Raw genomic sequence first — 23,622 nt, 5'->3', positions numbered from 1 at the left:
CAGACTTTGAATTGTACTTCCTGGGCTGGCGCGTAACCACAGGGTTTGCTAGTTATGTGACCTTGGGCAATGACTTTTCTTGTGGTTTTCTGTCTGTAACGGGGTCTTCTGCCAACTTGCAAGCCATCGTGGCAATCGGCAACGATGTCTACTGTTGGTAGCTGTTATTATTCCTATGAATTTTGAGATTTTTTTTCTCCTGGATGGTCACTACAGATCCCCACAACATTTGGAACTAAAATCATGCCATTGAAGTAACTGAAATATGACTACTTAAAATTCAGCATATTTTTGTTTATTCAAAACAGGATAAACATTGTTTTTTTGTATTTTTTTGATAGAAGTGAGCAGTGGCTACATTCCAGGGCATGGTGGGAAGGACATTCGTAGACTGGAGCACTGAGCAGTGTCGATTAGCCTGAACAACAGTGGGTTTTGTAGCTGTGGAAGAAAGCTGGAGTAGTTGTCAGTTACGTGAAGAGAAGTCACGCTGGCATTGGTGGTTGCTAGCTTGGTGCTGATTCAGGCAATATTCCCCCCACCCCACCCCCCGGCAGCCAGCTTCCTCCAGGCCCTCCTGAGTCCTAGGGAGTTTTCTGAAATCCGTGTGCAGTGGTCCATCTGTGGGCTTCCACTGAGCCATAGGTAACTCCTGAGGAGGTCAGGGCTGGTGAGATGAAGGTGCTTGGGCAAATACAAGAGCCCCATCAAACCAGGGTGCCTACTAACTCAGGTGTTTATTCATGGGCCAAAAAAAAAAAAAAAAAAGCCAATCTTTTGAGTCCATCGGTGTTCCAGAGACAGTGAATTTTTAGGAGGAGTAAAATATAAAGCTGCCCCAACTTTTAAACAAAACGGCAGGAGTAGAGATATAGATTAATCCTCTTGTTAACCTGTGCCATTGCAACATAATCATATCATTTTCTTAAATTTTACACTTCCCGGTGATTCTGGAGATTAATTTGTTATACAGTATTCTAGACTTAATCAAGTTTGGCAAAGTTAAGAATGAGAAAGCACAGGCTGATTCAGAGCTGCCTTGGAGCCTATCCGCAGTCCCACGGGGTGCCTTGGAAAGTGGCTCTGACGTGCTACCAGTTTACCAGTGACTCGGATGCGGAAGAGAATCAGGGCCAGAGTATTTCTTTGGACAAGTTGCAGCCCATATCGCTGATCTGCTTTTACAGCCAGGCTTGACCCAGTCACCGTTTTCTTCCTGTTCACCCCCTTCCTTAGCCTCTGAGATTTACAGCTTTTAAAACTCCAGCGCTCTTTTCTGCCCCTTGCATTTAAGTTAAAAGCTGACCAGTCTATAATATAAAACATAGAATTATGGTAATGAATAAGAGGTTAAAAGCTATCATGGCAAGTGGAACTTGAGCAGGTTTGGCTGACTGATATGGTAAAATTATGTGTTGAATTAAAACATTAAAATGCAGTGGGATTAATGGAGAAAGACAGGAACAGGAGGTCAGAAACAACGCTAAATCAGCACATTAACTGCCTGTGGGCCAGAGGGCCTGGCTTTAATATATGCAGGAAAAAAAAAAAAAAGCTTGCAGAAGACAAAAAAGCAATTTAGTCCTTGTTCTCTCCAGGTGAATAGAACCCAGGACTTTTCCATCTGGGAGGCACCTGGTACATATATTTATTTCCCTTTCTTTCTCATGTAGGGAGGAAATAAACACTACAAAATATTTAGTTGGTGAACAAAAAAACGCTGACTTTATAATTTGGAATTTTGACTTTGAATTTTATTTTGCCACTGGGATTTGTTTGTTCATCCATTTCATTCAACAAATATAGAGCATGGCATGTATCACACATCCTGCCACGTGCTGGGGGTTGACGTGTGGATCCTGTCCTCGGGCGCTAGGTTGTGGGCAGCATCTTGGGGGTGGAAGGGTGACTTCCTGGGAGAAGAGAGTCTGAGCTGAGCCCTGTAACATGGGTGGTGGTTGGCCTGACAAGGAAATTGGAGGAAGAACTTTCCAGGAAGCTAGGACCACACGGGCGAGGGCTTAGAGAGGAGGCTGAACACCTTCTGAGACACTTGAAAGGAAGGAGAAGGGTGGGTGATGTCACGTGATCAGGCTAGAGAGGAAAACAGGCGTGAGGTCACAAAGCCATTGGGTTTCATCCCCTGCAGGTGAACAACAGCGGCTCCTGGCTAGATACAAACGCGTGGGTGCCCTGCTCCGTCATTGTTATGATGTAAAGCTTGTCATGACAGTGGAGCTGTCACGGACTGAATGGTCTAAGATCCGCCTTTGGAATGGGGGTTTCCTGGTCACCTAAGGGCCAGCTTGTAACCCCTCCCCTGCTGATGACGGTCCAAACACGGTCACTCCCCTTGCCTGTGGAGTCACGTACGATGCTGCAGACCTAATTTGCTAATGCTCCTTAACACACGTGTTTTACGTGGATGCCCTGAGTGCGTGTTTGCCACATTGTTTCTCTTAGATAGAACAGTTTTATAAGTTTTATCGCTTTATTGGCTTTTGTTAACAAACACATCTTTGGATATGTTGACCAGAGTCTCTCGGGCTATGGTGAGTTAAACGTTAATTTTTTCTTTTAAGTTGCTCTTAGGTCAGTATCTCTGATACCATTATCAATGTGTTTGTGCTGTCAGCCACCAACCTGGGAACATTTTAAAATACTTCCATCATGGTAATTCCCCATAGCTGAATGATTAGCATTTCTCTAGGTCAGGGGTCAGCAAACTAGGACCCATGGGCCAAATATAGATGGTGCTTGCTTTTGAATAAAGTTTTATGGGAACGCAGGCTTGTTCATTTGTGTACATTGTGTATTACTGCTTTCATGCTGTAAGGGGGAGAGTTGAATAGTTGCAAAAGAGACCAAGTGGCCCACAAACTAAAAATATTTAATCTCTGGCCCTTCATAGAAAAAGTGGTCTTAGGACCTGTCACTTAATAACGTTGGTGTGGTTTTTAGTGATAATTGGAACACTCATGAGAGCCTTTTAAACCACATATCTGAAAACTGAGTTTATTTTTCAAAGAAAATTTGCATCCACAGTAGTAAGCTCAGTTTTCATTAGTGCTCATAGAAGGTTGCCATTTGGCTAGAGTTTGGGAAGAAGTTTAGGGGTACAAAATGAAAGAGAAAGACAATATATAACAACATCTGTAAAATTATGAAATTGATGAGTGAGTAGTATTAATAGGAATGAGAAAGAAAGGAGGAGGAGAAGGTGGTATTTTGATCTGCCCAGGAAGCTGGGCTGGATCACTTCTCCTAGACATTCTCAGGAGCCAACCCTGCACTTCACCCAGACTGGGTAACTAAATAGGTAACAGAAAGCCTTGGGAAGGAACAGCAGGTTCTGTAGTGCTTCATTAGTCAAGAGAAAGAATTAAGAGACTGATCAAATTATTTAGTATTTTCTCAGGGTAGAATCTGGTACCCTGTAGAAAACTAAAGAAGCAGTGCAGAGTCTCCTTTCAAGATTTTTTATGTTAAACATGTCTTTGATGAATGTATTTCAAAATGGTTACATCTTAAAGATTTTAGAGTATTTGTCTTTACTTGAGCCTAAAGAAAGCCATTTTGTTCACATGATATTTAGCTCTTTTCAGGAAATTCGATGAGTATTATGGTAAAAGTATTCTGAAATTCTGGAAGAAGAGCTCTTAAATTTTTTTTTTTGTGCTGCTTTTGCTGATCATACAGTAACCAGTTCCTAACTTGGGGTTAATGTAAGTACTTGTTAAGCCTCTGGCTATCCTCCCAAGCATTCTGGTTCTCCATCAGACATGAGGATGAGCTGAAGCTGTGGGGACTGAGGTTGAAACAGAGAAACATGGGAGGCCTGGAGGAAAGGGTTTTGTGTGAGATTCATTTCTTCTTACTCCCATCTTTCCTCTTTTCCTCCAGAATCTGAAAATGAGTGGGGAAGCCAGGTGGATAGAAGAGCTGGAGAGAGCAGTTCAGTTCTAGGAAGTTTATAGAAAGTCAGCCTTAGAGCTGGTGGTTAACACTGGGGAGAATGTAGCTTTACATTAATTCTTAAGACCAAAGACATCGGTGTTTTAAGAATCAATTAACTCCTATGATGGGGCAGGGACCCTAAGAGACTGGGTAGTAACCCAGGTGCAAAAGGATCAAGGTTTAATTTGGATTGACCTGATGTCGCTGTATCAATTTAATTTGCTCTTTCAAGTCACTAAGAAAGTAAAATTAAGTATTTGATTGAATTCACTCATTAGTTAACTGAGAATGTAGAATCCATCAAATTTGTCCTGAAATCCCCCATCTGGTGCTTATGGGGCTGTTTTATCCAAAATGGGCAAGGCTGTTCTTTTGTGCAGGGTTTCTTTCTTCATTATTGAAATAATTTTTAAAAATGAGATGGGTGCAAAAGTTTCACAGTGGGCGGAAATGACTGAAAAGTTTGTGAAAATGTGTAATTTCTGAGACGAAACCCAATGTGTTGCATTTCATCTGGGATGTGATTCACACTTGTTTAAATTAATAAACTGCTCTGTTCAAGTAAACTGTGCCTTTAAACAGTCAGGAGGAGAGTTGCAGAGTTATTGTGAGTATACTAATGTTGTTTACAGTCTTGTTTAGATGACTTTTTAGAATTACTGTCAGGTCTGTTTTGAATTGTCCAAGAAAAATTTATTATTGCCTCATTATACATCATTTTTGACTCCCAGACATTATTTGCTCTCAGAGATCCTGTCTCTGAATAACTTTTCCTTGTTCAGAAAATAAATAAAACCACCACCACAACGAAAAGGTAAACTTCAGAGGACAAAAATGCCATTATTAGTGATATGAAAATGAATGTCATAAATAGGTTATTGCTACTTTAGACTAAGGAAGGTGACCACCAGAGAAAAGTCTTACAGATTTGGATCACTCATCTTTCCATAAGAAAGAGCTTTATTAGATGAAAGTGTATATAACAGTGTAAAATAATGCTTAGCAAAGTATTCCTCAGCAGATGTGCTACTGCTATACTTGTTCAGAATTGGTGGGTACCTAGTTTTGTAGAAATGGCACAAAGTGCTTGACATTTCTTTCTTTCCAAGCAAAATTATTTCCCCACTTACATACTTGCTTATGAAATAAAAATATTTACTAACCCCTCTTTTCACAGTGGTGAACTTTAACTTTGAAATATCCCTTATCGCTACAGAAAAAAAAAATTGTTTTGATTCAAATCACAGAGGGTTATTTAAATATATGTATATATATTTTAATGTGTTTCCAGTAGAAATACTTGATGAATTTATTACATACAGAAGCTCTCATTGCCACCTCTTCTCATAACTGGAATCACTTTTGGTAATTAGGAAATAAATATCTACATATACTTAATTTTATAGGTACAATCACTATCAAAATATTTTTATTCTGTAGTAAAAACTGGTATAGACCTTACTATTGGTATTTTTCTTTTTAACTGGGAAGGCTTTGCAAGCTTTCTTTAAATTTATTAAACTGGAACTTTTTCCATATCCATGTGCCTCAAAATTGTCATCGCTTTGTATATAAAGTAAGTTTGCCTGTATCCTATTATCTGCAAAGTCACAAAGTCCATTGATGATTAAGGGTAAGAATCTATCCTTGTCAGACATTATGAGGCCGTGCTTCCATTTTTTAATAACATCTTGAATAGTCATCTTACTCCATAACTAGAGAAGATGGCAAATGAGAATGAAACACACACTGCCCGCCCTCCCTCTGCTCAGCCCTGCTGACCTCACCCACCTGCACATAAACAAAGCAAGTGTGGTCCAGGCAATGCCAGACTTTTCGTGTTAAAGCAAATAAGTGGCTTAGCACCTCAGCCCCCATTTTTGGTGTTTGCTTCTGTATTTAAACGAGTTTGAGGTTTTCAACATCGCCAGAACATTAACTGTTAAGAGGCGGAAAACATGCAATTTATAGCAGATGGGTGCAGCCTTTTCTGGCAGTGCCGCCGAAATGGGATCAATCAGCAGCACCTCATGCTCCATTTGTCTAACAGAAACCCACCTGGGGAAACCCTGTGGAACTGTGCCTATTAGGAAAACACCTTAACACATTTCTTTAAATAAAAACTCGCCAGTTGGCATTCATCTGGAAGAAGAAAATGGTTTCTCCATTAACCCTCTCCCGCTTGCACGGCTCCTGTCTTTTCTCTTTTTTTTTTTGAACCCATGTCTCTTATTCTCTTTGCTGGTAAAAGACACAGCCCAGAGGAGCCTTCTAGAGCCTGCATCCATAGTGTTGAAACTTTGAAACTTTTTTCTTCCTAGTTCTTGTTCTCATCTTTTTTCTGCAGACCTTATGTGTCAAAGATCTGTTTCTTCTTGGTTCCTTTGCCACTGTCTCCATGCTGCCTTTTCTTTGATCTTCGTGATCTCTTTCTCTCCTTCCGTGAGGGTGTGTTAGGCTGGGCGGGAGTGTTACCAGCCAGGGGAGCCCCTGCAACCTTCACTGCTCAACCAGCCCGTGCCCAGACCGGGTGAAGTTGCATGGGGAGGATGAAATGAAAATCAGGTGCTTTGCAGGTTCCGTGGCCGGCACACGTGAAATCGCTTTTCTGTCTCCGATTCCTGCAACTTTTCCAGGTGTAAAGTGGATATCTCAGCTCTCCCCCTGAAGCAAACCAACTGCTTGGAGCTGCCGCTGGAGAGCTGCCTGGGGACGCTTCTGATGCTGGTCACCCTCACGCCCTGTGCGGGGGTCTCGGTCTCAGATCTGTGTGTGTGCCCCTTTGCGGACCCCAGCGAGAGAAAGCAGATCGCCCAGCGATTTGTGAGTGCTTTGTCTTGCTACACCCCCTCCCCACCCCCTCCCCACCCACACTTTAAGTGGAAACAAGGTCTATGAATTGAAAAACTGCATCCAAAGAGATCTTTGTCCAGAGTTTAATGGTATGTCTCGTAAAACAAGACATCAGACCTAGAGGTTAAGGCATTCGTCAGAAGGTGAAAGAAGATTATAGAGTATGCCTTCCTTATTTAAAAGCCAAAAAAAGGTATTTTGATGTTTTAATATTCAGGATCTCCTTGGAGAAAATTGAAATCCTCAAGGAGGCAAAAGGTTGTTTAGCATGTCTGTATATGTAAATAGGACTTTATTTTTTAAATTTTTATTTTGAAGTATAGTTGATGTACAATGTTATGTTAGTTTCAGGTGTACAGCTAAGTGATTCAGTTATACACGTATCCATGCTTTTTTAGATTCTTTCCCCATATAGGTTATTACAGAATATTGAGTATAAATAGTTCCCTGTGCTGTACATTAGGTCCTTGTTGAGTATGTCCCTTATATATAGTCGTGAGAGTGTGTTAATCCGAAACTCCTAATTTAATCCCTACCATACCCTCCACATTTCCGCTTTGGTAACCGTAGTTTGTTTTCGAAGTCTGTTTCTGTTTTGTAAGTCAGTCCATTTGTATCATTTTTAGGAATTTTAGCATAAATTCACAAAAGTCGCATTTTTTTTAAACCAAATGTTGTTTGCAATGTTGTAGATACTTTTCTAGAACCTCTTAAGATCAAGTGAGATAGTGCTCATGTCTTATAAAGCAGAGCAAAGCCCTACAGGCATGAAAGACTTATTCCATACTACCCTAGATAAGAGGAGTTCATGATTTTTGCCTAAGTAGTTGCAATGTGCTTAAAAGTCCACTCAGCATTTTAAAATCAAAATGGCTTTGTCCTCGTCATTATTTTTTACGCCCTGGCTTTCGAGGTGCCTTTATTTGCATTCTGGTTTTATTCCATCTTCTTTGTAAATCAATACATTTATTTTATTGCCACACACACAAAAGGCACGTTTTAGGAAAGGAGCATGGAAATGAAGCAAAGATGAATCCCTATTTAATGGGAATATTATTCTCAGCGTAAACTTTAGTGCCTCCAGACTCCTTCACTGTGCAGGCGTATTGATTAATTGAATAATCCTTTATCTTCAGGAGTACAAAGCCTAAACACATCTTATTGACAACACAAGATTCTTCATCCAAGGTTGACATACTCTAAAATTTTGACAAAATCCACTTTTAATATTCTCTTTGATGACTTTAGCTAAGCAAATGAAAATAAAACACTTCCCCAACCTTTCCCATGGGTAAATCGCAAAATATACCAAATTTGTGAGGCGTGTCATGCTTTTATAAGGTGACATCAGGTGAGATCATAATGAGTGCTTTGCATAATGGCCCAGGATTTGAGGAGTACTAATTGAAAAGGCAATAATCAAAATAAAAATATCAAGGGTTTTTTTTTCTTTTTTAAGCTAGTGGCCTGGCTAGTATGCTAGAGGGAAAGATACTGTGTAATAAGACGCAATTTCCAGACCCCTGAATTTGTTTTTTGGGTTTTAAGAATTAGATAATCTTCAAAGGCATTTCGCCTCTAAGTTATGAAAGTATTTTATTTCAGATGTTTCCATCTTAGCTTAAACACTAGTTTTTTGGGGTTTTTTTGTAACTGAAAATACTCTGAAGAAATAACTTCCAAAAGTTCTTAGAAATGGTGCATATTACGTTAGGCAATCCATAACTATTATTAAGCTTTTGTTATTCTGTCCTGAAATGCCTAAATAACAAGGATTTTACTGACTCTTCCATAAATCCCTGGGGTCCACTTACCACAGGTTTTTAGTTATCCAGTGATGATGGAAATACGCTATACAGTATCCAAAAGTTTGAAAGCAGCATCTTTTTCAGCAGATGTGTTTTGGAGGCATGCAAAGAGCATTTATCTGCTTATATCTTTCATGCACAATTTCTAAACGATGCAGTATGCATAGACATCTAAATATTTCTATGCCTGCTTAAGAATTATCAGTAGATATGTTAGAGCTTTGGCACATGCAAACTAAAACTTAAAGTACATGTGATTACAGAGCAATACTAGATGTTGAGTCTCTAATGAGCCAGCTATAACATGCACCAGAAAATTCATTCTATTTCCATTCTTACTCTCTTTGCGAAGGGTCCAAGTTTAGTCCTCTGATATCCATAAGTTTGTTCTAACTAGGTCGGAATGATGTTGCCTTTTGGGGTGATTTAAAAGTTTCATTAAAGAGAAAGAAGGGGAAAAAGAGAATGAATGCACAGTTCTACACCCATTTTCCCGGTGGGATGTCTGTGCTATCACCAGGGGTGATCTTAAAAGTAGATTGCATGTGCTTTGTAATTTGTTTATTTTGAAACAGGAGTTAATTAATTCTCAGTCACTTTTAATCTGGTTGCTGCAAAATGTGTACGTTTCCTGTTGACTGCTATAATACACTTTGGAACTTTTCTTAGCATTGCATGAGAAAAGTGGTGATACATCTAGAAGGTATTTCCTATAGGACTTTATAGCATTAAACACTATATTAGAAAGCGGTGTTCATGCGTGATCTGTGTTTCTCCCCCCAGTGCTTACAGAACTCCCTGAAAGATATGAAGGACGTCGGCATTTTACAAGTGAAGGTTTTAAAGGCCGTAGATCTCTTAGCAGCAGATTTCTCAGGTATAAAATTTTTTTCATCTTTTTATTCATTTTTACTTACTTCCTGCTTTGAAAAGATCCAATGGCAGAGTGAAATGTTTTGCTAAGTAGAAGCAGGTACAGAGCAATCATACTCTTTCAGAGTCACAGCAGAAAAAAAAAGGTGCAGACAGCAAGTTCTCTCACTTCACGTTTCACAAAATTATTGTTTTCACATAATTTTACTACGATTAGATAATGTGCTAGTTTATTTGCCTTTCAAAGATATTTGTGGATGCTTTATGTCATGACAACTTTGTTAAATGTTTGATGAAGCTTTTCTGTGGGACCTCAGAAGACAGATTCGACTTCCTTGCCTTTTCTCTTGCAGCACTGTGTACAGACAGCGTTTTATTCTTCACAGGTTGCAGTAGGTGGATCCTAAATCTGGCTGGCTGGCGCTTCTCTGTAACAGTAACCAAAGTCTGGGCCATGGAATCACTTTGCTGTTGAGGTTGTTTTATACAAAGTTTCTCTTGGTGCTTCCCTAACTAGAACTTAAAGACCAGGCTAGAGCTGAGATGCTTAGTGCTGACTTATGCTAGACCCTGAGGAGAATGGTCCAGACATTCCAGCGTCTGGTCAGAGGATGGCTCTCCACTCATTGCTTCACTGCCCAGTTACCCCCTTGTACTGACTAACAGTATAAGCACCTGTATGACGGATGCTGTTTACCAAGTAACTTGATAAATATGCAGAATATTACACAACATGGATCTATTAATGCAGCAGTGCATTTTTGTTGTTATAATTTTAGAATGTGGTTAACTCTATATTTGTGTAACCTCTGAACTTCTGAGACAGAGTTTGAGGTAGCTCAAACTCTGGAAAAGAGAATGTTAATTGGAAGCACTTTCTATTACAAAAATGATGGAATATATAAGCTTACTTTTTTTTAAAAGCTCTTTATTGGAGTATAATTGCTGTACACTGTTGTGCCAGTTTCTGCTGTACACCAAAGTGAATCAGCTGTATTTATACATATATCCCCATATCCCCTCCCTCCCACAACTCCTTCCCGCCCTCTCTATCCCACTCCTCTAAGTCATCACCCATCATCATAAATTTAGTTTTTAAAAAAGGAGTTCTCCTCACCCTCCTTCTAAAAATGAACCAATGGAAATCACTACTGTATAAGCCGCCACCCCCCCCCCCAAATAAGGTGATCTCAATTTTAAGAAAATGCCCAGTGAGAATATCCAAAAACACTTTTTTGGCCAATATGAATATATAAATTCTCAGGATTGTGGATGAAATACTTCAGTGTTGACTTCTAGTATTCATCAGTTTACTTGCAAATGTTTATATAGTCTTAGATTGATTTAGAAATTTTCCTTTTTTTAAAACTTGTAGTTTATGCAGAAACTTAATTCGGATCTTTCATGTGCCTTTGACAAAAATAGTTTTGTCATCGCTAAAGCACATGTAGAGTTAGCTACCAGTTTTCCAGAGCAAACTGTGTTTTACTTCCATCTCAGTGTTTAGATACAGCACTTTGAGTCTGTGACTGTTGATGTCTCAGTAAATGTGATCTCAAGCCCCAAGGACTCATTTATGCTTTCAAGCGGTATTTCAAAAATTCCTTCTGTTGTTGTATATTTTGTTATCACCAGGAACTAATTGCAGTGCAGTAAACATTTTTTTAAAAGGCTTGTGTACCACTACATATGTATGTGGAAATACTTTTTAAAAATTTACCTTAGTTTATGCTTCCTATCAGGTGACTTCTATAAAGCACCCCCAAATTAGGATTTATGGAGGTTGTTTCAGGCCAACGTGAATTCTCCAGAGAGTACTTTGACTATTAAAGTGAATAGGAGAGAAACCTGGAAAATGAAAGTTTTTGTAAAGATCACATTATAAGGCAAAACCCTCTTTTCAGAACAATAATTTTGGGGCAAAATGCTACCATTTTTTCATTTTATTTATATTCAAGATATTCAGTAGATACTTTTGGAATGGATGAAGGTGGTGGGAATAGGATTCCAGCAGCAAAAAGCAGTGGTTAGAAATGAAACAATGCTATGTGTTTTGGCTAAATGCCTTGATGTTTTACTATCTCTATTATTTATGAGAAAATTATCTCTTCTGAATTGAAGCAAAGATCCTTGTTATTAGCTAAACATGTCTTTAGACCGTATTGATCTTTATTTTTAGAATCAAATTTCACAGTCTATGTTCTTTATAGGTTGGTGGGCTCATCCATTCTGTTCCAAACCAAAATATTGCTTTAGGGCAACAATGTGAACCTAATGCAGAGAGTTGTAAAGTAACTTTTGTATGTGAAAAAAGACGTTGATTCAAGTTGCCATGAGGTTGCAGTAGGGATGTAATTAATACCTCCAAGATGTTAGTAATCATATCACATAGTGGTGACTCACACATTATTGATGTTTTTATTGTTACCAATTCACTTGATATGCAGTAAAAAAAAAAAAAATGCCAGCTTCACTTGATCATGGGTCAGAAGAGGTACCCATCATTACCAGTGCCTGGAACATTTAAGAAATAAGTTACTATCTTTACCCAGCATTTTCCAGCCTTACCTTATGGATGAATGTTTCATTGTGGTTGCACAGGGAACAAAGTGTTCATCCCTGAAAATAAAAAAGAACTGCATTCACTATGCATAAACAAGGGCATTCTCAAAGAACAATGGTCATTTTAGACAGAGCAAAGGGAACTTTCCAACCTTCCTACTTTTTTTCATGATAGTTTTGTTTTTGTTGTTGTTGTTGTTGTAATTGTTTATTAAAAACAATACCAAATAACCGTAATAACTGATGCTTCATGTTGGACTCAAGGACTCTGATAAAACAGAAGTGCATGGGGGCGGATCTTGGCAGTGGTCCGTATGGAGGTGAAGGTTACAGTTTGCAGAGTACAGGGACCTCATGTCCTAGAGGAGAAATGAATGTACTTGACAGACCTGCCATCAGTGGTTTGCCAATTTTAAAGTTATCTGTATCTTTGCAAGTAACAATTAGAAAAAGAAAATATCAGTCACTCATGCTACTCTGATCAAAGTTAGGAAGATATTCCTCATGAGTGTTTATTGATGCTATGATTATGTGGCCATAAAAATACACTTTGGAGAAACTGAATCATTACTTTGCTAGTGTTTTAGAACACTGGAATAATATATATATCATATATTTATATACACACACACTATATATATATATATATATGTGCACTAAGTTGAATTTCTTTGCTATTAAAAATGTAACTTTTTTATATAAAGAAAAAATGTAGCTTTCTAAATGTTATAGGATATTAATAACCTAAATCTATATATGTTACTAATATTAAGTTATTTATAAAAAATAAAGGCTTCAGTGTTCTAATATATAGAAAAGATAATTTATTTTTTCAAACTAACTCATTCTTTTCTTAATATGCCGTTTTATTGTGTGGTTGAACCTACTTAGTATTAATAAATTTAAATTTATATATAACTTGGCATTTGTGTGCGTGTGTGTGGCATTTGTTTGTCTATAAGTGAGAAGACTTTTTGTTTTAAAGAATGGGAGGTAATCTAACCTCTCTTGCAGCCCATCCCGCTAAAATTGGTGAAAGATACTGTAATGTTCTCTACAGCCAATATGAGATATGGCTAGCCATATGCAGTTATTCTAATGGAAGAGCCTGTCAGATATTTTTATTAAAGCATTTGTCTTACGAACACCTTGTGCCCAATGTAAACTAAACATTTTAAGTAATAGTTTATCCAGTCTGATGTCAGTACTTCTGTAGTAAACAAGGCCGTAGCCTTGATTCACAAAACAGATGATGAATTGTACTTTGAAACTCAAGGTGAGCGTAGCTGTTTGTAATGTTTAATGAAACCAACATACTTCACTCAGCTGCCGCTAGTCTTAGAACTCACCTGTTTTGAGAAGAAAGCAATAAAAAACAAACAAAAGCAATGTGGAGTTTGTTTCATAGACTGTAAAAAGATAATCAAGTAGATAATAGGTAAATAGAAAAATAGGAAACTGAAATATTTCCCGATGAGAATTGTCTTTCGGTACAAGTGACAATGCTTATCTCACCTATTGGGAGAGCAACCAGTGAAGAGAAGGACAGTATTTACTGTGTTCAGCGCGTACATGGAGAATTGTTCTGGATAGCCTTGTTATAATTGATGGAATATTGTGGGGAAGCTTCCAAAATTGTACCACGTGGAGGGGCTACTTCCGCATATCAGTATTGAAACTATCTTTGCATAATGCACCTGCCAAAATTCAACACTTTGACTCTTCTCTTGTATTCTTAGAATCAAAATGTGGGTTTCACACATCTTCCATACTAATTAAGTTTTCTCTGTATTAATTTTGTCCTGAAAGAGTTCTCATATATTAGCACCCTTCTCCCTAGGGAATCTTCCACTGGCACGATGGGTTATTCTTCAGTCTCCCTCTGTTTTATTCCTCCATCCTGTTACCAGTACCAAGATGACCCTAGCCATTAAGTATTCTAACATAAAATAGGGGCGATAGAAGCTTGAGTGTTTTCTTTCCCTCGTCATGCTGGCAGTGGCAGAAGAGCAAGCAGGGCATCACTGCAAGCCCACCTCGGTGTAGGGGGAGAGTAAGTAATCTGACAGCAGAGCATAAGAGAATGTGGGTCTCAGTAGCCCTTCTTTTTGTAGCACAGTCCTATCTTAATTTTTCACATTCCTGTCATTATAACACGCTGTGTGTCCTGATGAGAAGCTGGGGAATTATCAGGAGGCAACGAAGGGACAAAACTGGAAATACCATCTTTCCTCACACTTTGGAGTTACTTGTTCTCCAGGGATCTTTTTATCACTGTGATTTTTTGTTACTTTTTGCCCTTACAAAACTCACCCATAAAATGCAAAAGTTTTCCAAATATATCGGGATTTTTTTTGACTTCCTGGCTTTAAGGTTGTCACTTGGACCCTTTCTCTGTTTCCAGTGTTAATAAGACCACTGCCACGTTAACAGAAGCTTGAAATTAGACAAGCTTTATCAGGGGAACGGAGAAGACTATGTTTTCAAACAAAAAGTATGGGTTATAGTGAAGTAGTCTTATTTGATAAGTAAGCATGTCAGGGGCCATAACGCTGCCTCATCCAGGAGAAGAAAGATACATTTAATTCAAGAACTCCATACTTCTTTTCAGGGAGCCCAGTATAGTTTCCCAGCTGCTTTTTTAGTTTGTCTTAAGAAAAGTCACCTTGGGCTTCCTAGGTGGCGCAGTGGTTAAGAATCTGCCTGCCAATGCAGAGGACATGGGTTCAGTCCCTGCTCCGGGAAGATCCCACATGCTGCTGAGCAACTAAGCCCCGTGCGCAAAAAAAAAAAAAAAAAGTCACCTTGGTAGTAGATCTAGTGATCTTCAAGAAATGTTCATTGAGTACCTACTGCCGATCAGACACACCTACCTGTAGGGAACTTGTGGCCACGTTCCTCTTCCTCCCCTAGGGGGCGGTGTGTATCACGGATGTGGATGAGGACCTAGCTCAAAATTGGGTGGCATTTTCAGTTGAGTGGTTCCTTGGCAATGCCATCAGGAGGAGCTCTCTCTCTGTTCCACACACAGGGTTGCTCTCACATGAATGGTAAAATTCTCCATTCATTAAGTACATGATCCCTTTCCCAGAGACTGCAGCTCATGCTTTGGGTAAATTAATGTGCAGCTCAATAATTTATTTATGGAGGATGAAAATTAGTCCCTTTATTTTTACAGTAGCTGCCCTTCATTTTAATCCCCATGTATTGTGGTATAGAAGATATGCAGAAACAGATGTGTGAATCTTGGTTCTACTAGCCTTGGGTCCGCTTAAGCCTCCAGCCTCTCGTGGGTATTTTGAGGGTTGAATTAAAACTTAAATGAGCATACTTGACACATATTACATGCTCAATAAATGCTATTCCCATTCTTTATTGAATTTATTTTTCTAGAGTATAGTTGACCTGGGGAATTGCACAGGTTATTGTCTTCTTGATATTTTGTTCACAATTTCTCTAATTTTAAATGAGGTTGGAGATATCAGCATTACTGATCACTTTTAGCTTTTCAGTCACTTTCAGAAGTCTGTAGTTATCACTCTATGACATTTTTTCTTTTTGTTTCTGTTTCCATTGCCTGATAAAAGCGAAGAAAAAATACGCTTCATGGTAGGAAAATTCTCATACTTAAACCAGTTTAGTGCTTGCATTCACATCTTGCTAGTGCAGATAATACTTTTAACAATATAAAATACTTTTGCAGGCTCATCAATTTTTTGTTATACATAAAAGTGCTGTTTTGAGAAACTGTTGACCAAAATACTGCAGTTACATACCGTATTATAGAGTAGAAATATTCCAGCCATATATTATAATACTGACCTTTGAGTAGTTTCTGTAAATTGTAACACTGGCTGTGTTTCCTGTTGTGTTGGGGTTTTTTTGAAGCATAGACTGCTTGCATCAGAAGAGAAACTGTCCTATAGTTCTTGTCCCCTGGGCATTTTAGATCACATGTCCATTTCCAAGTTTGTTTTCTTTGTCTGCTGTTTGAAGCTGTATTCATAGCAATACCTCCCCTCTGCAAGATGCCCCATTTTTAAAGGGCTAACTGTAATTGCCATTTCGAGGAAGCTCAGTAGTAGTGATTTAATCCTCTTGATTTTCATGAGAACCTCATGGCTAACTGGGCCAGAATCAAGACCAACTTTTTAAAGACACATCAAAGATGATAAAAATCTGCCTTGGAAGGCCATCTGCTTTAACAGTCTGCCAAGGAACATGGACTCTAGTCGATGTGAAGTTTGGGAGTCTGCCGAAGATTAAGCAGGTTGTAACTTACCCGCACCTCGCAAGTGAATGAATTCAGTTCATTTGTCTTGTTCTGTGAATTAACAACCGATCTTACCGGTTGGTTGGGTTTGTAGTAAGATCTTAATTTATTCAGCCAGTAAACCTCCTCTGTGTGTGAGCCGGTGGTGGGCTCTGGTGACACGGTGGGCGAGAGGAATTGGTCCCTCCCTTCACTTAGAGTGACTACTAACCCAGTGGCATCTAATGACAGTGACACTGTCAAGGTCAAGAACAGGTGTCAAGGTTCATTAAAGGGACACTTGACTGGTGTTCCTGCAGGAAGTGATGTTGACGTGTCAGGGATGAGAAGGAGTTAGCACAGTAGAGATGAAGGAAAAGCATTTTCAAGTGTGGGAACAGCGTGTTCCAAAGCCTGCAGGGCTTTTCCAAGACATGCAAGACAGCAGGTGAGACTGGAGAACAGGGCAAGGGGACCCTCAGGGCGAGGAGGCCAGTGTATTAGGTAGGCCTGGATTGTATAGGAACATGGGGTCCAGGTGAAGAAATTAGTGACCTTTTTATGTAGGGGACTGATAAGGTCCGATATGAACTTAAAGGACAAGTTTATGCTGGTGGCTGCAAAGATCAAGGATTTGGGGTGCAAGAGTGAAAACAGGGAGATGTTAGGCAAATTTAGTGGATAATGGTGTTTTATGGAGCTTCAGTGGTGACAGGGGAATGGATTAGAAGAAGGGAAAATTCTCATGTCACCAGTTGTTGTTTGTTCTGTTTGTGCTAGAATATTACAACATCAGAAATTTAGTTAAACAGCATTTCAGCAAAATTGTCCTCTTCCTTTGGGGATCTCACAGCCCAAAGAGAGACCTGTCTGTCCCCAGCTCTGGATGTCCCTATCTGCAGGACGCCACCGAGGCCATTGTTTGGATTAGAGACACTTGCAACCCACTCGGGAAGGCAGGAGATACTTGAAAGTGAGGTCCAGAAGGAATAGAGATCAGTGTTTTCTCTTCCTCTAACAATCCCTCTCAGAGCACAGCACAGTACTTTGCACATTTTAGGAAACCATAAATTATTTCTTGAAGGGAGGAACAGGCAGACCATACAGTGTGGCATTATGATACCCAAACTAATGATCATTGGAGGTTGAGGGGGAGCTCCCTGGAGTTTAAGGTGGCAGAGGAAGTTCCATGTAGATGACACGTCTTGAACTAGGCCTTGGAGGTTAGTTGGTCTCTGTTTTTTTTTTTTTTTTTTTTTTTTGAGATGAGTGGGGCTTGGGAGAGCATTGCAGGGAGAAGCCATTGCACAGGCAGAGTTAGGGAGCACAACTGGGCCCTGCACCTCTATGTGCTGGTCGGGGGTGGGACACAGACGCACAAAATTGATAAAAGGGAATAGGAGATAGATCAGGATGGAGGGTGTGGGATAAGTTGTGAGAGAACACAGATTTTTCGGGATGAACACTAGAATTGTCTCCAGTATTCGATGCTAAGGTTTATCAGCAGAGGGCTGGGGACGAGAATTGAAGGCGGAGGTTTTGGAAATGAGGTCTGGCGTGGCTGTCGTCTCCACCCCACGTCCACCCCTAGCCTGAGCTGTGGCGCTCCACAGTTAGCTTCAGGAATTTTCTTCCTCTAGGAATTCTTTCTCCTAGTCCTGCCCCTTGTGTTGACAGTCTGTGGGGGCTCCTGTCTGCCGGATAAGTAAAAAGAAATGAAATTTTTCAAAAAAAGCAGTGGTCATGGCCTTTCAGGCTTCTAGCCAATCTCTTCCTTTATCCACCCATATCTTCTGTTTCCCGATCACCACTGTTTAGCTGTATGTATGTGTATATTTGTGTGTGTGCACATATATATATTTTTGTGTGTGCGTGTGTATATTTTTGTGCGTGTGTATATATTTGTGTGCGTGTATTTGTGTGTGTGTGTATATATTTATATATGTAGATGTCTGTCTGTCTTCATCATCATCTACCGTTATCTATCATCTACCTACCTACCTACCTACCTATTTTCTTTCTTCCTATCTCTCTATCAATCTGTCTATCTACTTAATGAATGTAGGGCTCTGATCTGTCCTTATCTCCTCATCAAGGACCTACCCATTTCTTTTAGTCACATCAGCCCCCTCCTAAACCTTGCGTAGAATTCACCTCCACTGTGAAATCTTTCTGGACTTCAGCAAAGCAAATTAAATGTCTCTGAACTTCGTTTCCTCATCTGCAACATGGGACAGACATCCCTTACCGCGTAGAGTGGACGTGAGGATTAAAGGGGAATCTGCATGAAGCCTGGCTTCTTGCGCAGAGTGGGAGGAGTGTGGCCCCCTCCCGCCACCAGCCATCACCGGGAGCCTGAAGTCCCCTGGCTGCCCTCTCTGCCTGGGCCAGAACACTCTTCACAGGGCATGGGAGGGGCACACATACCTTGGTTGTGCCTGCATTCGGCCCCTTCAGTGAAATACAGGGCTGAATATAGAACAGAGAGGTACTGATGTGCAGTAGAAAAGGGGTAAGGAAAAATATACGGTCAGAGATCACAGAGGGGAACTGCTCAGTCTGCTGGCAGGGGGTGTGAGGGAAGTTTTCATTGAAAAGGTGACATTTGCTGAAAAAGCTGATTATGATAAGAGTTCCTTGAAAGGAATGACTTGGTGGTCTGTGTACATCAAGGCCTGATTCAGTGCCAAGAGCAGAATGGGTGCTTAATACATATTTGTCAGACAAATAATATGACCTCTAAAATACTTTTATTGCTTGTCCTTCAACTTCTGTAACTGATATAAAGGTAAAATTATTTTAACAGGAAACCTCCACTTGCCGTTCAAGGAATACAAATGAATTTTAACATGCTGTTGAAAGATAGCAAAGGCTGTTGAGAGCAAGGCAGCTAAAACACCACTGTGAATCTGCATCACCAGTGGTGTAGAAGAGGTCATCTAGATGTGTTCCCTGTTCAAACAGGTGGAGCAAAGAGCAAAAGCACGGACCCAAGTGCATGCACGTCAGTTTGTCTGGTACTGTTTGCTTGGTACCCTTGGGAAACATTTGGATATTTCACTTGTGAGGGGAGATCATTTTATCATGATCAAATAAAAATACTCATTATTTAAATTTTTTGAAAGTCCCCATCTATCTGGAATCTTTGAAGGGCAAGAAATCAATCCTAAAGTGTACATATGTGACTCTACAAATGTGTTAATGTCTTCGCTGCTGCTTCCTCCTCTCTGCCTGTTTATACTGTAATATTAATAAATGGCAGCATGTTAATGAGCTTTGATGGAATTATCTTCAGAGAGTCGGCGCAGTGTGTTCCTTGGAGACACACAACTGAAGTTCCCAGTTTCTGGAGGGAAGGCTGTTCCTCGTTAGCTGGGACAGCGAAGAGTGTGCTCGAGAGAGGGGGGTGGGCAGGGCTCGGCCCACCTGTGCAGGCACAGGCCTGGCCCCTCCCCGCCCCTCCGTGGAGGAGCCCCAGGGCTTTCCTTACAAGTGTCAGATGGTTTCCCCCGAGCCAGTGCTGATGGGATGTCATGTCAGGGTCTCTGGGGAAGCAGCCCTGACACCTCCTAACAGTGTGACAAACGGTTAAGTACCTGTTTCAGCTTGGGTTGAGAAGCTGAGCATCGTCTACCTGAGTATGAAGCCAAGAGAATGTGTCTTCTTTCACGTTCACAGTTATTCAAGAGACATCATGACCTTCTATACTGTCAGGTGCCCCCCCCCCCCGCAACCCCTACCCCGTGCCCGGTGAAACACAGGTCTTTTTTTTTTTTTTTTTTTTTTTACGTTGAAGTATAGTTATTTACAATGTTGTGTTAGTTTCGTGCACAGCACAGTGATTCAATTATATATATTCTCTTTCAGATTCTTTTCCATCATAGGTTATTATAAGATATTGAGTATAGCTTCTGTGCTATACAGTGTGTCCTTGTTGCTTATCTATTTTATATATAGTAGTATGTATCTGTTAATCCCAAACTCCTGATTTATCTCCCCACTTCTATTCCATTTGGTAACCATAAGTTTGTTTTCTAAGTCCATAAGTCTATTTGTTTTGCAAGTAAGTTCATTTGTATCATTTTTTTTCTTAACCAGCTTTACAACAAATGCTAAAGGAACTTCTCTAGGCAAAAAAGAAAAGGCCACAACTAGAAAGAAGAAAATTATGAAATGTGTCATTTTTTTAAGAATACACAAATAAGTGATACCTCTGATATTTGTTTCTGTCTGACTTACTTCACTTAATATGATAATCTCTAGGTCCATCCGTGTTGCTGCAAATGGCGTTATTTCACTTTCTTTATGGCTGTCTTAAAAAACTGTCTTAAGAAAAGGAAGACGTTTTAGAGATGCAGTTGGATTTGTGTGTGTGTGTGTGTGTGTGTGTGTGTGAATTGGGCTGTCCAACATCTGAAACCCCTTCTAGGTTTTTGGGGCGCTTCTCATCATATGTTTTGGAGAAGGGCTCAGAGCCCACTTTCATTGGCTGGAAAGCCAATATGTACTCCCTTTCTGAGCCCTGGAAGTCAGGGCATGGGGACTTGCTAGGGAGGGGCAATCTCTTTACATCTACATCAAATGAGGCAAAGAAGCAGGAGTGGAGAATTCATATTAGAAACATCTAATTTAGGAGCCAGGGTTGGAAGTGGCTGGGCCAGTTTTCCTGGGAAGCAGAGGCCACACCAGACTTTTCCTGGGGTGAGAGATTGACCGAGATTCTGTGCCGGAGCATCCCTCAGCATTCTTTGGTTTCTAGTGATTTTTCAAGCCTGATTTCCCAGTCTCTGTGCTGATCCTGAGAGCTGTTTGCTATTATCTTAATAAATTCCTTTCGTGCTAAATTTAGACAGGGATCATTTCCATTGTTTGTAATTGACAACCCCAGTGCATTCATCTGTGTCCGTGGCTCGATCACTGTCTGCTGGCCACTGAGATCGTAGCCCTGACTTAAAAGCTTTGGCCAGGCATCTAAGTGCCCAGGCTACTAGACAGTTGAATGGAATCTCCTGTTAAATACTGACTCTTAGCCATGCAGCTACTCCTCTTTTCTTCCTTTTTTGAAATACCATCTTCATGCCAGCTCCTGCGCACGTGTCTCTCTAATGACATGCAGCACCTCAGAGCTCCTGGTTATTAAGTGAATTAGATGTAGGTTCAGTGACCTGAGTGGTAGGCCAGTAGGTCAAGTGGCCTGAGCACTGTCTGTGTTCGGCCCTGGTCTGGGACTCCTCGGCCATTTGTTGGAGGCACATCTGTCCTTATGCCCTCAATTAATTTAGCACACACTGCTTTGTAAAGTGCAGAGTCAAGCCACGTGTGCATGCCCTACAAATGTTAGAGATCTTGACAGTTTCAACTCTAAATCCCTCTGCCAAGCCCAACAAAAGGGGAGAGACTTCTTACTTGGTAACTCTCTGGATTCCCCTTTGGATTCTGGATTTTCTAATCTTTTTTTTCTTTTTTCTTTTTCTTTACGAAGCTTTGTGAGGTAGGGTGGGAAAAGAAGAAGTGAGATGGGAGAAGTAAAGGTTAGGCGTCATTATTTTTTAAGATAAAAACTTTGAACTTACCTTATGAAATTAGACTTCTGCATGTCTCTGAGCACCAGAAATGTCCCATGTGTATTCTCATCATTTGCTAAATATATAAGACCATATGCGTGTGTGGCCACTCACTCCAGAACAGAATTTTAACTCCTAAATTGCCATGGTTACACTTTTTCTCATTTCTGTCATCACCTTGTAGAAGCATGTAAGTTATCATAGACTTCCAGTTGTAGACGAGTAATTGTATCCACTCAAAGCGAATTTAGGAAGGAAACAGAGATGTGCTTCTGTTTTAAAACAACACACAAACTTGGACTCTCTCACATGCCAGATTGACACCTGCTCTTGTGGAACCTGTGTTGCCGTTGCTCTCAAGGCTGCATCTGGGCTGTGTAAGAAGTGTGCTGACACCTGTGGGTCTGTGCACCTCCCGAATTCCCGCACAAGGCTTACAGGGCTTGCTAAAAAGAGAGACTCAGGTTCAATTTTTCATTAAGTGCAGTTTTTTTTTTTATTGAAGTGCAGTTGATTTACAGTGCTGTGTTAATGTCTGCTGTACAGCAAAGTGATGGTTATACATATATATACTTTTTCATATTCTTTTCCATCATGGTTTATCACAGAATATTGAATATAGCTCCCCGTGTTATACGCTAGGACCTTGTTGTTTATCCATTCTATATATGGTAGTTTGCATCTGCTAATCCCAAACTCCCAATCTATACCTCCCTCACCTCCCCTCCCCCTTGGCGACCACAAGTCTGTTCTCTATCAGCAAGTGCAATTTTATTGTTATAATATGTGGAATCTAAAAAAAATGATGCAGATGAACTTATTTACAAAACAGAAACAGACTCACAGGCTTAGAAAACAAACTATGGTTACCAAAGGAGAAAGGTTGAGAAGAGGGATAAATTAGGGGTTTCGGATTAACATATACACACTACTGTATATAAAATACATAATCAACAAGGACTTACTGTATACCATAGGGAACTCTACTCCCCTATATGGGAAAAGAATCTGAAAAAAGAATAGGTATATGTATATGTATAACTGAATCACTTTGCTGTACACCTGAAACTGATACAACACTGTGAATCAACTATACTCCAATATAAAAGTTAAAATAATAATAATAATAATTGGATAAAAGTGCATGACTTTTGTTCACTTTGCCTCTGTCACTTTTGAGGTTCATTTACCTCTGACCAAGGAGATTTCTTTGTCTCTGACCCACGTCTGTGTTCTCTTTTCAGGGAAGAGTGATCCCTTTTGCTTGTTGGAGTTAGGAAATGACCGACTTCAGACACATACCATTTACAAAAACCTCAACCCTGAGTGGAACAAAGTTTTTACATTGTAAGTACTTTAGCCCCTGGAATCTCAAAGAGCAGCTTTAACTCAGAGACCACTTATCCCTGATATGTTTGGGGCAGTCTGGGGCTCTTGAGTGGAACTTTCTGTCCATTTTTATGGGCAAAGAATGAACTTTACTATTTTTCTTCTTCTAAAACACTTTTATGCTTTCATTTTATAGAGTGTAGTGTTAATAATAGAAGAGACCGTTTGGAACTGCAAGGGAGTGTTATAGGAGGCATTTGTAAAGTAGGTCTTTCAGCGACTAAATTAATCTGTGAGTAGAAGAAGCTTCCATATATCCAGACTAATTCATTCCTGGGTTAAAGGGAATTACAAATGTGGACCTGCCTTAAATTCAAGGAGCTTATATGGTGCAACATGACTTTACTATCTGAAGGCCCCTTGT

General features: G+C 40.0%; 1 protein-coding gene across 7 annotated transcripts in view; it reads left to right on the top strand.

The window, feature by feature from the left end:
- Positions 1-23,622, top strand: part of MCTP2 (multiple C2 and transmembrane domain containing 2) — a 235,841-nt gene that overhangs the window by 113,492 nt on the left and 98,727 nt on the right. For all 7 annotated transcript variants that reach the window (XM_057721327.1, XM_057721324.1, XM_057721326.1 and 4 more), the window contains 3 exons: positions 6,594-6,780; positions 9,402-9,495; positions 23,114-23,216. In XM_057721327.1, the coding sequence (XP_057577310.1) occupies positions 6,594-6,780; positions 9,402-9,495; positions 23,114-23,216 (384 nt within the window). The remainder of the gene's footprint in view (positions 1-6,593; positions 6,781-9,401; positions 9,496-23,113; positions 23,217-23,622) is intronic.

This window comes from Hippopotamus amphibius, chromosome 2, assembly GCF_030028045.1.
Source record: "Hippopotamus amphibius kiboko isolate mHipAmp2 chromosome 2, mHipAmp2.hap2, whole genome shotgun sequence".
NCBI classification, from domain to species: domain Eukaryota; kingdom Metazoa; phylum Chordata; class Mammalia; order Artiodactyla; family Hippopotamidae; genus Hippopotamus; species Hippopotamus amphibius.
This window is presented reverse-complemented; position numbering and strand designations above follow the sequence as displayed.